Consider the following 14454-nt stretch of genomic DNA (forward strand, 5'->3'; position numbering starts at 1 on the left):
CTGGCAGGAAGGGGGTCAGCAGGCACTGTGGCGGGGAGTAAGGTCGGACCCCCCCCTCCCTCACCTGGGTACACCCTTCTCCACTCCCCCTCCAGCTAGTCTCTTTTAAAATCAATCCAGCAGCAGAGAGTGGGGAACTCACTCACTTCCTTGTTCCGCCGCATCAATGCCGCCCAGTGAAGTACAGAGGAGCCACGGATACGTTTTTAAACAAATGTGAACCGAGCCTTACACAAAAAAATCTGCACAAACAGGAAGTATCAGGAAGGGCGCGTACTCTGCACTGCGATATCGCCATCGTCATTTTTCTCCACAAAATTAAACATCGCAAACAGAAATAAAAAATTCTGTTTGGAAAACATGATTTCAGAGCGCCAATCATGTGCTTCGAACACGTTTTTTTCATTTCTTTTTGCGGCTTTTTGTTTTGCGACAAAATACAATTGAATTACAGATGCCTGTGATATGCAGAAAAAAAGCAGAAGGTTGTCTTATTTTTAACCGGTGAAAGAAAAGCCTGTATTCACATTAGATTTTCACAATTGTTCCACGACATTGACAAAGACAAAGAAAAAGCGTGTCCCAACAGGTAACTGTGGCGTGAAGGAAGTTCAGACCGTCAGCCAGATGCTAATAATTTCGGTTTGCATGCAAAATTTCATGCAAATTATATGCAAGTTGGAACTGGGTCAATCAAATCGACGGGAAGTTCATCTGATTAGCCCATTTCCAAGCTGCATTCCAGCCAGAATTATTATCATGTCACTGACTGTCTCCAGCCCTACTGACAAGGACACCAGCAGCCGATACAGGATATTGTGATTTTCTATATACATTGGGAAGCGAAAGTTTGGGCAACCTTGTTAATCGTCATGATTTTCCTGTATAAATCGTTGGTTGTTACGGTAAAAAATGTCAAGTAAATATATCATATATAGGAGACACACACAGTGATATTTGAGAAGTGAAATTAAGTTTATTGGATTTACAGAACATGTGCAAAAATTGTTGAAATAAAATTGGGCAGGTGCATAAATTTGGGCACTGTTGTCATTTTTGTGGAATCCAAAACCTTTTGAACTAATTTATTTGAAATCAAATTGGCTTGTAAGCTCAGTGACCCCTGACCTACATAGACAGGTGAATACAATTATGAGAAAGAGTATTTAAGGGGGTCAATTGAAAATGCCCCTCCTCTTTTAATCTTCTCTGAAGAGTAGCAACATGGAGGTCTCAAAACAACTCTCAAATGACCTGAAGACAAAGATTGTTCACCATCATGGTTTAGGGGAAGGATACAGAAAGCTGTCTCAGAGATTTCAGCTTTCTGTTTCCACAGTTAGGAACATATTGAGGAAATGGAAGAGCACAGGCTCAGTTCAAGTTAAGGCTTGAAGTGGCAGACCAAGAAAAATCTCGGACAGACAGAAGCGACGAATGATGAGAACAGTCAGAGTCAACCCACAGACCAGCATCAAAGACCTACAACCTCACCTTGCTGCTGATGGAGTCACTGTGCATCGTTCAACCATTCAGCGAATTATACACAAGGAGATGCTGTATGTGAGAGTGATGCAGAGGAAACCTTTTCTCTGCCCACAGCACAAATAGAGCCACTTGAGGTATGCTAAGCACATTTGGACATGAAATATGGTGGTGGTTCCATCATGCTGTGGGACTGTGTGGCCAGTGCAGGGACTGGGAATCTTGTCAAAGTTGAGGGACGCATGGATTCCACTCATTATCAGTAGATTCTGGAGACCAATGTCCAGGAATCAGTGACAAAGCTGAAGCTGCGCCGGGGCTGGATCTTTCAACAAGACAACTACCCTAAACACTGCTCAAAATCCACTAAGGCATTCATGCAGAGGAACAAGTACAATGTTCTGGAATGGCCATCTCAGTCTCCAGACATGAATATAATTGGAAATCTGTGGTGTGAGTTAAAGAGATCTGTCCATGCTCTGAAGCCAGCAAACCTGAATGACCTAGAGATGTTTTATAAAGAGGAATGGTCAAAAATACCTTCAACCAGAATTCAGACTCTCATTGGAACCTACAGGAAGCGTTTAGAGGCTGTAATTTCTGCAAAAGGAGGATCTACTAAATATTGATTTCATTCCTTTTTAATTGTATTCACCTGTCTATGTAGGTCACTGGTCACTGAGCTTACAAGCCAATTTGATTTCAAATAATTAGTTCTAAAGGATTTAGAATCCATAAAATGACAACAGTGCCTAAATTTATGCACCTGCCTAATTTTGTTTAACCATTTATGCCTCCAGGACGTAGTACCTACGTCCAGGAGGCCACGTGCGCGTCCGCGCGCTCCCGCGGCCGATCGCGCGCATGCACGCGCACTCCCGGCCGCGGATTCGGTAGCCCAGGAATCAATGTATCGGGCTACGGTGCCCGATCACTGATTCCTCGCCCCCGCTGAAAAAGCGACAGCTTCTCTCGGAAGCTACGCTTTTTCTGAAGCTCTGTCCCTCTAAGCGTACATTGTACGCTTAGAGTGACGTCATGTAAACAAACTCAAGATTGCCATTTTGTGGCCAAAAAGTAAAACTACAAGTAAAAGTAAAAAAACATTACAATACACAAATATTTCCCCAAATAAAACACTATTTATATCCCACCCTCCCAAAAATGCCCACATAAAATGTTTAATAAAAAAAAACAAAAACATTACTATTAAAAACAAAACAAAACACATAAATATTTACCTAAGGGTCTAAACTTTTTAAATATCTATGTAAAGATGAAATATTTCTCTCTTTTTTTTTTTTATAAGCTTGTAAATAGTGATGGATGCAAAACGGAAAAAATGCTCTTTTATTTCCAAATAAAATATTGTCGCGATACATTGTGATAGGGACATAATTTAAACGGTGAAATAACCGTGACATATGGGCAAATACAATACGTGGGTTTTAATTATGGAGGCATGTTTTATTTTAAAACTATAATGGCCTAAAACTGACAAATAATGATTTTTTTCATTTTTTTTCTTATTCTTACTGATAAAATGCATTTACAGTAAGGTAGCTCTTAGCAAAATGTACCCCCCAAAGAAAGCCTAATTGGTGGCGGAAAAAACAAGATATAGATCAGTTCATTGTGATAAGTAGTGATAAAGTTATAGGCTAATGAATGGGAGGTGAACATTGCTCGGATGCATAAAGTGAAAACGACTGAAGGCTGAACTGGTTAAACAATTATTGCGCACTTTCTGTAAATCCAATAAACTTAATTTCACTTCTCAAATATCACTGTGTGTGTCTCCTATATGATATATTTAACTGACATTTTTTATCGCAACAACTAACGATTACCAAGTTTGCCAAAACTTTCACATCCCACTGTACATTATATATGAGCAGAGTTCATGGTACAATACCTGACAGATCCTGCGCACACACATCTGCACCATGTGACAGCATCAGCCTCAGACAGTCCACATTGCCTTTTGCAGCGGCGACATGAAATCTGAAAGAGTAAGGTGGGGTCATTACATTGTCTTGTTCAGATAAAGGTTTTCATAATAATGGTATATAAGGTTTTCATGCATTTAGTGCCCCATTCAGTTAGCGCAATGTAAGATCAGGTAAATCCGTTGGATTCGGCACTCCATTTGTCTACCAAGATAGAGAATCAGCTATATAATTTGGATTTGTTGCCCCCATTGTCTACACTGCAAGTTTTCACCCTGCTTGGCTATGGCATTTCAGAGGTTAGGCGATATTAAAGTAGATCCGAGATAAACTTTTACTCATTGCATAATTGTGTTCCTTTCATATAGTTTATAGGGCATTCCTCAAGCCAAAAACTTTTTTTGTTTGTTTTAATACTCTATTTCCTATGAACTAATCAAGCCTTGCCCATAGCTTTTCCAGTGCTTTGGCACTCTGAGGCCCATGTAGCAAGGGCTTATGGGAGCTCAGTCTGGGCAGGATGAGGAGGAGGTTACTAGCCAGAGATTTCAGAGGCAGAGGGGAGGAGGGAGGAGGAGAGGGTATTGAATTTGTCACAGGTTGAGGGCTGGAGATACAGAGCAGCTGTGTGTAATGTGACAAACAGAACATGGCTGCTGTCATTGTATCACAGGAATAAATAATAATAAACCGGTGAAGCTGTTTGCAGCTAGATTTGCTGTGTCTAAACTTTAGATAAGATATATAGACAAGTTACTTGTTATAGTTAGTTCTTTATCTCGGATCCGCTTTCAGATGAGTTAGGGTTAGGTAAGGGAGTACTGGGAGGGACAACTATATGCTAGAACAGTGTTTCTCAAAATTTTATTGGGATGTACCCCTTGTAAAACCCTGTACTCACCAAGTACCCCCTAGCATAATAAACATTATCTCAAGTACCCCTTGACAAATATTTTTTTTAATCATAGTATATAACAATTGGTTCTAAACAATTACCAAGTATTTACTATTGCTTTTAATTAGTTAAAATACTAATTTGGTATTGTTTACAGTGATGTGAAAAACAATTTGCCCCCTTCCTGATTTCTTATTCTTTTGCATGTTTGTCACACTTAAATGTTTCTGCTCATCAAAAACCGTTAACTATTAGTCAAAGATAACATAATTGAACACAAAATGCAGTTTTAATTGATGGTTTTTATTATTTAGTGAGAAAAAAAACTCCAAATCTACATGGCCCTGTGTGAAAAAGTGATTGCCCCCCCCCCCCCCCCCCCCTTGTTAAAAAATAACTTAACTGTGGTTTATCACACCTGAGTTCAATTTCTGTAGTCACCCCCAGGCCTCATTACTGCCACACCTGTTTCAATCAAGAAATGACTTAAATAGGAGCTATCTGACACAGAGAAGTAGACCAAAAGCACCTCAAAAGCTAGACATCATGCCAAGATCCAAAGAAATTCAGGAACGAATGAGAACAAAAGTAATTGAGATCTATCGGTCTGGTAAAGGTTATAAAGCCATTTCTAAAGCTTTGGGACTCCAGCGAACCACAGTGAGAGCCATTATCCACAAATGGCAAAAACATGGAACAGTGATGAACCTTCCCAGGAGTTGCCGGCCGACCAAAATTACCCCAAGAGCGCAGAGAAAACTCATCCGAGAGGCCACAAAAGACCCCAGGACAACATCTAAAGAACTGCAGGCCTCACTTGCTTCAATTAAGGTCAGTGTTCACGACTCCACCATAAGAAAGAGACTGGGCAAAAACGGCCTGCATGGCAGATATCCAAGGCGCAAACCACTTTTAAGCAAAAAGAACATTAAGGCTCGTCTCAATTTTGCTAAAAAACATCTCAATGATTGCCAAGACTTTTGGGAAAATACCTTGTGGACCGACGAGACAAAAGTTGAACTTTTTGGAAGGTGCGTGTCCCGTTACATCTGGCGTAGAAGTAACACAGCATTTCAGCAAAAGAACATCATACCAACAGTAAAATATGGTGGTGGTAGTGTGATGGTCTGGGGTTGTTTTGCTGCTTCAGGACCTGGAAGGCTTGCTGTGATAGATGGAACCATGAATTCTACTGTCTACCAAAAAATCCTGAAGGAGAATGTCCGGCCATCTGTTCGTCAACTCAAGCTGAAGCGATCTTGGGTGCCGCAGCAGGACAATGACCCAAAACATACCAGCAAATCCACCTCTGAATGGCTGAAGTAAAGCAAAATGAAGACTTTGGAGTGGCCTAGTCAAAGGGCTGGTGCACACCAAAACCCGCTAGCAGATCCGCAAAACGCTAGCAGATTTTTAAACGCTTTTTTTTATTTTTATGAGGCGTTTTGCTAGCGTTTTGCGGATTGCTGCTGCGGTTTTCAGTATAGTAGATTTCATATATTGTTACAGTAAAGCTGTTACTGAACAGCTTCTGTAACAAAAACGCCTGCAAAACCGCTCTGAACAGGCGTTTTTCAGAGCGGTTTGCGTTTTTCCTATACTTAACATTGAGGCAGAAACGCATCCGAAATCCAAAAAATGCCTCACCCAGGCATTTTTCGTTTCTGCAAAACGCCTGCCGCTCTAGTGTGCACCACCCCATTAAGATACATTGACCAAGCAGATCCGCAGCCGCAAGCGGATCTGAAAACGCCCAAAAAGCCGCTCGGTGTGCACCAGCCCATAGTCCTGACCTGAATCCTATTGAGATGTTGTGGCATGACCTTAAAAAGGCGGTTCATGCTAGAAAACCCTCGAATAAAGCTAAATTACAACAATTCTGCAAAGATGAGTGGGCCAAAATTCCCCCAGAGCGCTGTAAAAGACTCGTTGCAAGTTATCGCAAACGCTTGATTGCAGTTATTGCTGCTAAAGGTGGCCCAACCAGTTATTAGGTTCAGGGGGCAATTTCTTTTTCACACAGGGCCATGTAGGTTTTGAGGGTTTTTTTCACTAAATAATAAAACCCATCATTTAAAACTGCATTTTGTGTTCAATTATGTTATCTTCGACTAATAGTTAACAGTTTTTGATGAGCAGAAACATTTAAGTGTGACAAACATGCAAAAGAATAAGAAATCAGGAAGGGGGAAAATAGTTTTTCACATCACTGTATATAGGATTTATCATTATCTAAAACTCTAAACTTGTTAAACTTGGTTAAGTATATCAAGCCTGAGTACCCCCTGGAACCATCAGAAGTACCCCCTGGGGTACGCCTATCACACGCTGAGAACCTATGTGCTAGGGAGTCAAAGGAGGAAGGTATATGGTTCTTGGCTGCGGCAGCTTGTCAAGTCGGCCTCTGCCAAAAGATCTAGCGTGTGACCCCTGATCATCTAGGGTGTGGCCCCTGATCCCCTCTGGTGCATCCATGAAAGATTGATCAGACTGGCACATCATCTTGACCAAGCACAGGCTGCAGGCATTGTTCTCCTACTCTCCCCAGCTGCTCCATCATGCTCTGCACCATCAGCCCCCTCCCTCTCCATGGTAACAGAGCATGTTGCTAGCCTGTAATGCTAGTGAAGCATTTCTACACTTACCTGGGGCTTCCTCCAGCCCCCGCGAGGTCTCCCAGCATCCTCTGGTCCCTTCCACTGTCCCGCTGAAGGCTCCGGCACTCCACACATTAGCAGTCCGTGTGTGCACCTGGTGCGTCATCACATCGTTTGTTTATAAGCGTCCTGCACTAGTGATGTTCTCAAAAGACTGAGAAGCGCATGTGCAGGTTGCTTACGATGACCGGCATGATGACGCACCTGGTGCATGCATGGGCAGTGCATGCGCGACATCAGGCAAAGGATTACCGGAGCCACCAGCGGGACCGTGGAAGGGACTCAGAGGATGCCAGGAGACCTCGGAGGCCACAGGGGGGGCTGGGGGAAGTGGACAGGGACCCTCTGAAGTGGAACCTTAGCCCAGGATTGAACTTCATCCCAATCAGTAGCTGTTACCCCCTTTCCCACCAGAAATCTTTTGCTTTTCTCTCATAGATCATCAGGAGGGTCTGTGTGCCTTATATTGCGGTAAAACCCCTCCCACAGAGTGATGTCATGACCATGGTTCTGACAATTTGCTGTATGTGAACCCTGTTGCATTGTGGGAAATAATGAATAATGGCTTTTACCAACTCCCAAGCAACCAGTATCTCCCTCTGTGCGTAGAACTCTCAGTAGCGAACATTCCGTACAGATCACCCGGCAGGGCTAAAGATGTCACCACCAGTGACACATTTTCAGAAGGTAAATTAGGGAGAGGAAATATTTTACATTGGGCAAACACTGACTAAATAATGTATAAATGGATATTGTAAAAAATAAGCAATTTTATTCATTATGTTATTTTCATTACAGTTCCCCTTCAAGTGCCATGCGAACTATACAAGTTGAGAAGGACTCTTTGTGTAAATGCTGATTTCACTTGTACAGGAAATCCTCATACTAAGTTCTAACCTAAAAATAAAATCACTGGCGTTGTCATTTTAAGCCCCGCTTTATAACATGACTTAAGTATCCAGCCGCTTTCTGGTTCAGGAAACGCTCGACGATTAAACAATTTCACAGACAAGTATGTGTTGAAATCCTTCCACAGCGCTGGCTTAGCGCGCCTCTCCTCTGTATTATTGCATGGCTACTTAACTTAATGACAGGTCTGGATTTCAGGCAGGATACGGTATTACATTCCTGTAATCTGCCATAGAATACAGCAGCTCTCCCAAACCGGCAGCCCTGTTATTGTAATTCGCCAGCTACATGCCAGGCATTCCATCCCTACTATGTCGTAAATGTGTCTGGGAGAGCAAATACAATGGCTGCTTTGTCTGCTAATAAGGCTGATCTTCGGTGGAAGGTGAGGCATACTCCTGACCAACTGCTATCACAAGCGGAGTTCCACTTTCATTAACGCGGGATGAAATGCCACATTAAGGCAGATCTGAACTCAGAACTTCCTCTCTGCTCTAACAGATACGCAAAAGCATAAAACTGGTACACACCATGCAATTTCCCGTCAGATAGATTGGACAAATAGATAATTTCCGACGGTTTTCTGATCAATTTGCATAGAAGTGATCAGAAAATCGATCAAAATAAGATCGGATCGGTCGGAAATTATCTAGTTATCTGCGCTAGTTCAGATTGGGGTGTTCCGTTCGCTTTCCGATCAGAAAAGCGCTGCATAGACCATCCTCGGGGCGATTTTGCGATAATGGGAGGTATAGGAAAGCGCAAAGCGCTAGAAAAAGCATTTTCGCCAGTGATTTTGTGGGTGGTTTTTCCCTGCCAATTTAAATGTGAAGTGTTTCCGGGATTTTTAGGTCCTTTTCCCTTTAAAAATCAGGCGTAGGACACGTAAAAATTGCAAACCTCCCAAAAAAGCGCTTACAAAAACACCCAACGCCCAGAAATCGCCGGAAATCTGGGAAAAAAAGCATCAAAAAAAATCCAAGGCCAACGCGATCGGAACGCAATGTGAACAAGGCCTTACAGCTGATACAAATCCTGCAATAAATCGGCAGAGTGTCTACTGCCTGCTTTCAAGGAAGAAGACATATGGTTAACATCCTGTGTTTACAAATGAACTCTCTGCCATGGCAGTCCGCTGACACAGGTGGGAGATCACTATAGCTGTGCATGGCGTGGCTTAGCCATTCGGGCTGCAACTTCACAGCACAACGGGAGCTGCGGACAAATGTATTTGTTGCAAACTAGAATAAGGATTTCATTTTGCTGCTTCTACATGACCTGACTACAGGGGGAAAGACCACTATTGGGAAAATTATAACATGTAATAATACACGCATATGCATGTAAAATGCATTATAAATTACTTTTCTCCTACATTTCTGTCGCTTAAAATAGGCAGTAAAAATCTGACAAAACTGACAGGTTTTGGACTAGTTCATCTCCTCATAGGAGATTCTCAGCATCTCCTTTATTCCTTACAAAAATAATCCCTGAAAAGGATCGATACAAAGATACTGGCCAGCATCCCAATCCGTTTGCACATTTAGGCCTGGTGCACACCAAAAACCGCTAGCAGATCCGCAAAATGCTAGCAGATTTTGAAACGCTTTTTCTTCTTTTTCTGTAGCGTTTCAGCTAGCGTTTTGCGGTTTTGTGTAGCGGTTTTGGTGTAGTAGATTTCATGTATTGTTACAGTAAAGCTGTTACTGAACAGCTACTGTAACAAAAAACGCCTGGCAAACCGCTCTGAAGTGCCATTTTTCAGAGCTGTTTGCGGTTTTCCTATACTTAATATTGAGGCAGAAACGCATCCGCAATCCAAAATCTGCAGCAGCCCGGGAGTATGCGTTTCTGCAAAACGCCACCCGCTCTGGTGTGCACCACCCCATTGAAATACATTACCCTAGCGGATCCGCACCCGAAAGCGGATCGCAAACCGCAGCCGAACCCCTCTGGTGTGCACTAGGCCATTGAGATACATTACCCTAGCGGATCCGCACCCGCAGCAGAAGCCCTTTGGTGTGCACTAGGCCTCTTTTGGCAGTTGGACTGAGCAACAGCAGTTCACTGAGGCTTGTTCATATTTAAAATCGACGGCAGCAATTTTTTTATTGATTTTTCCCCCTCCTGGCACTCTACTTTTGTAAGCGCTTTTGCAGAGCGATTCCGGTTTTTCACTTCCTGGCATCAGCCCGGAAGTGAACTCTTTGACCCGGAAAAAGATAAATACAATGTATTTATCCTTAAAAACGCGAATGCAATCGCTGGATAAAAAAAAATATTTGTGAGCGTTTTGCGTTTTTCCTATACCTTCCATTATAGCAAAATCGCCCCGAAAATGGTACATGCAGCGCTTTTGTGAACGGAAATCAGACGAAACGCGCTGATATGAACTATCCCATAAGGATTCATTACACAAGGTATCTTTGGGCGTTTTTTCAAAGTCGCCGGCGCTCAAAAAAAGTGCAAAACGCCCTAGGTGTGAACAAGCCCTAAGTGCATTTGTAAATTAAGAAATAACTGCAAATCCCCCATGGGTATATGGACTAGACCAAAACCTGTCAGATCTGTCATATTTTCATTGCTTGTTGTAAGCGACAGGAAAATAGGAGAAAAGTAATTTCTAGCCCATTTTACTCTGGGAAATAGAAAAATGTTTTTACAATAGTAGTCCTGTAACCTGGAGTACAGTCGGCTCAAGTCAGAGGACGCTCACACAGCTATGAGGCCTGGGACCCACTAGCAGCGCTTTTCCTGAGCGCTTGTGATTTGAAAAGCTCTTGTAGTGTAATGGTATGGGTGTGATCCCATTCGAGGGATGTGATTTTTTTTAAAAATCCCCCATTGCCTTACGGCCCGTACTCACGACATGATTTCCCTGACGATTTCCCTGACGACCGGCAATACTTTGAGTGACGAGCGATCGTTTCCGAGACATGGGTACAAGTGCGCAATCATGCGAATGTTGTTTAGCATCACGTGGCGATAACGACCGTCATGGTGGATCAAATCTTTGAGATCCCTGATGACTCAATGCAAAGTTCCGTGATTGCTTGACTTCCAGTTTGCTGCCGTCGTGTGCCTTCATCTGCCGTCGCGCCGTCCGGATGTCACACAAAGGCACGTCTGGACCCTTTAATGATCGACGGGAGGGGGGCGTTGCTGGATCCATCTTCCTCCGTCGGGTGGTGAGTATTCATCTCAACATTAGCAAGAGCTTTTCAAATCACAAAGCTCTTAAAAAAGCGCTGGTAGTGGGTCCCAAGCCTGAGGGCCCATTCACACTGGGGATCGCAAAAAGCTAGCGATCAGAGCTAGCGTTTCGCACCAGTGATTTTTCACAGTAAACAAAATATCTTTCTGTACATTTTTGAGTTATCGCGATTAGCACTTTTTTTACACTGCAATCACGGTCGCTTAAAAGTTGCAAAAAAAAGAGCTGCATGCACCATGTTTGCATGCGATTGTTGGCGATCGCGGCAGAGACATCACTGCCATATACTTTACATTACACTAGCACTTTTGCTATCGCCGATAGCGGTTAGCGTTTAACGGCTGCTAATCACCCCAGTGTGAAAGGGCCCTGAGAGATTGTTTTCCATTCCAACTGCAAACAGCAGGACTGGGCAGCGATCATACCTGAAGTCTGTGTGTAGCTTTGCAGTGACCCCTGGATCATCCCTGAAGTCTGTGTGTAGCTTTGCAGTGACCCCTGAGACTCACAGCGACCTTTCCTGCATCTTGTTATAGTGATAGCGGTAGATACTGTATTTACCTAACTTCTCATGACCCTCAACAATAACACTGGCCAACCCCATCACACCCAAAACATTCCAGGAATAGCCTGCATGATTAATTAAGGCAACATTCCAGCACAGAAAAATCAATTCTTTTGTCCGATTATTCATTTGTTCAAAATAAAATGCATTTGAAAAACTACCACTAAACTTACAAGCAACTTATCCTTTAAAGCGGTATAAAACCCTGACATAATATTCCCAGTAAAAACATGTTTTCCTACTTTTTATATGCCATATATTATTCATTTAGAAATTACAAGTTCCCAAAGTAAATTTGTTTTGCTCTGAGAGCTGCCTTTGCATTTTATTCATAACTGGTTTATTAATCTTGTAATGTTTGCAGAAATGCTTTCTGAGTGTCTGTCTGTGTTCAGGAGCATCTGCAAAGTCAGAGAGGTGTTTAATTAATTGTATCACGTGAAGAATGTAAACACAAGATAATATTATCTGCAGTTCAGATGCATCCAGCTTTCCCTGCAGGGAGCTTATAAATCCTGTGTTTAACTAGTTGAATGCTGTTCTAGTAAAAAAAAATAGTGGTAGTATATAATATGCTGTAAATAATATTTTAGAGCAAAGAAGAAATGCTGGGTTTCATTCCGCTTTAAAGAAAACATGTACTGAGAAAAATCTCCTCTGGGGGTACTCACCTGGGGTGGGGGAAGCCTCCGGATCCTATTGAGGCTTCCCCTGTCCTCTTAGGTCCCACAGCGGCGGAGATCAAGCTCCCCAAACAGCGGGGATGTAAATATTTACCATTCCGGCTCCAGCGCAGGTGCAGTATCGGCTCTCCACCTCGGAGATAGGCGGAAATAGCCGATCGCTGTCGGGCCGCTCTACTGTGCAGGCGCAAGTCTCCTGTGCCTGCGCAGTAGAGCGGACCCGACGGAGATCGGCTATTTTCGCCTATCTCTGTGCGGAAAGCCGCAACAGCGCCCCTGCTGGAGCCAGGAAAGGTAAATAAATCAGCGCTTATCAGGCTTGTCGAGGGAGGATTCCGGGACACTTCCGGGGAGCCAGCGCTGGACTGCCTGCAGCTACAGGGGAGGGGGAAGCCTCATTGGGACCCTGAGGCTTCCCCCTCCTGAGGTGAGTACCCCCAGGGGAACTTTTTTTGTTACTGGGTCTCTTTAAGGATAAGTTTACTTACTACACAAATATTTATCGATAATCAGTTCTACATTGATCCCTGACCACCAGTAACAAACCTAAGGTGGCCATACATCTGTAGACTTGGCAACAGGTCGACCACCAGATTCAATAATTATTATCGAATCTGATTGAAATTGGTCGCATGTATTGATCGGACATGGTGGAAAATCTAGGGCCGACATGCTTGATGGGGTGTGTGGAAGTAATGGCGTGTGATAATCGCGAACTACGAACGCAACAGAAACCCCAAGCCATTGTCTCCCTAAATGTTTCATGTGCTCCCCCCGGTGCCCATGCAGTTATACTTTACCTGTCCACCACCAATGCTGAGTGGCCCGCGGCAGGCCGGCAGGCAGGTGCGCGCACGCGGCGGTGACAGGCCTAGAGCCTGTTTTTAAATGGGCTTAGGTCACTAGTAGTTGAAATAAAAACCATCTTTCCCAGTTTCCTATGTTTTTTGCTTTTTAATTGGTTACCTTTGGGGCTGAAGTCAAAATATTCTGTTCCTCCCTCCATTTATTTTTAAGTGAACTTCAATTCTCAAATAGTAAGTTCATATTTTTCCTTTTTTAAAAACCTTGTAGTTCTATAGTTTTCAGTTCAAAGAGCTTGTCCATTGTATTTCGCAAACCATTAATGGGCAACTGAAGCGAGAGGTATATTGAGGCTGACATATTTATTTATTTTTAAGCAATACCAGTTGCCTGGCAGCCCTGCTGATCCTCTGCCTCTAATACATTTAGCCATAGCCCCTGAACAAGCATGCAGCAGATCAGGTGTTTCTGACATTATTGTCAGATCTGACAAAGATTAGCTGCATGCTTGTTTCTGGTGTTATTCAGACACTGCTGCAGCCATATAGATTAGCAGGGCTGCCAGGCAACTGGTATTGTTTAAAAGGAAGTAAATAGCCCTCTTGCTACAGTTGTCCTTTGAATGTCCAATGCGATACAAATAATTCAGAGTTGATGCAGGTTTATGCAAATTTTGTATGCAAACTTATGCAGTTTAAAAAGCGACCTATCAAATCCCACCTCAGCAAGATTTGATTGGTCCATTTTCTAGCCACATATAGCCATTTTCTTGCCTACAAAATTTGCATAATCCTGCATAAGGTCAAGAGTTATCTGCATCTCATCTCATCAAAACCAAGTAGTGATTTCAGTTCCTCCTGAACCAGTCTAGTGCAGTGTTCCTGTTGCCTCTGTAGTATAAACAGAGTTGTAGAAGGAAGTGTGTCCTGCTGTGATCGGCATTAGCCTGAGGTGAAATTCTTGTTTCTAAACTTGCAGAGAACATTGGAATGATGTAGTGACAATCATGAAACTCTTCTGCTTAACCGCTTCAGCCGTGTTTTAGCAGCGCTCACTGTTACTGAGGCAGATATTAATTACTCTCTTCAGGCGCATTTCCCGTAAATAGTAAAGACTTCAGTCAGTCATCTCCTTGTCATAGCAAGTCATATAACAGCAGCTCCAGACATTCCCCGCTCCTGGCTAACTTGTAGGTCTGCCAGCAGATAGCAGACATAACAAGACGGACATGGAACTACTGAAGACTCCTCTAAATTTTGGTGGTCATCTTCAGTTCTGCTGGGTAGACATAAC

At 43.1% G+C, this 14454-nt stretch overlaps 1 protein-coding gene across 2 annotated transcripts in view; it reads right to left on the reverse strand.

Annotated features, from left to right (window-relative positions):
• The window catches only part of RAI14 (retinoic acid induced 14), a 221298-nt gene that overhangs the window by 72623 nt on the left and 134221 nt on the right, over positions 1-14454 (reverse strand). For both annotated transcript variants that reach the window (XM_068250364.1, XM_068250356.1), the window contains exon 4: positions 3401-3489. In XM_068250364.1, coding sequence (XP_068106465.1) covers positions 3401-3489 — 89 coding nt within the window. The remainder of the gene's footprint in view (positions 1-3400; positions 3490-14454) is intronic.

Source organism: Hyperolius riggenbachi, chromosome 1 (assembly GCF_040937935.1).
Source record: "Hyperolius riggenbachi isolate aHypRig1 chromosome 1, aHypRig1.pri, whole genome shotgun sequence".
NCBI lineage: Eukaryota > Metazoa > Chordata > Amphibia > Anura > Hyperoliidae > Hyperolius > Hyperolius riggenbachi.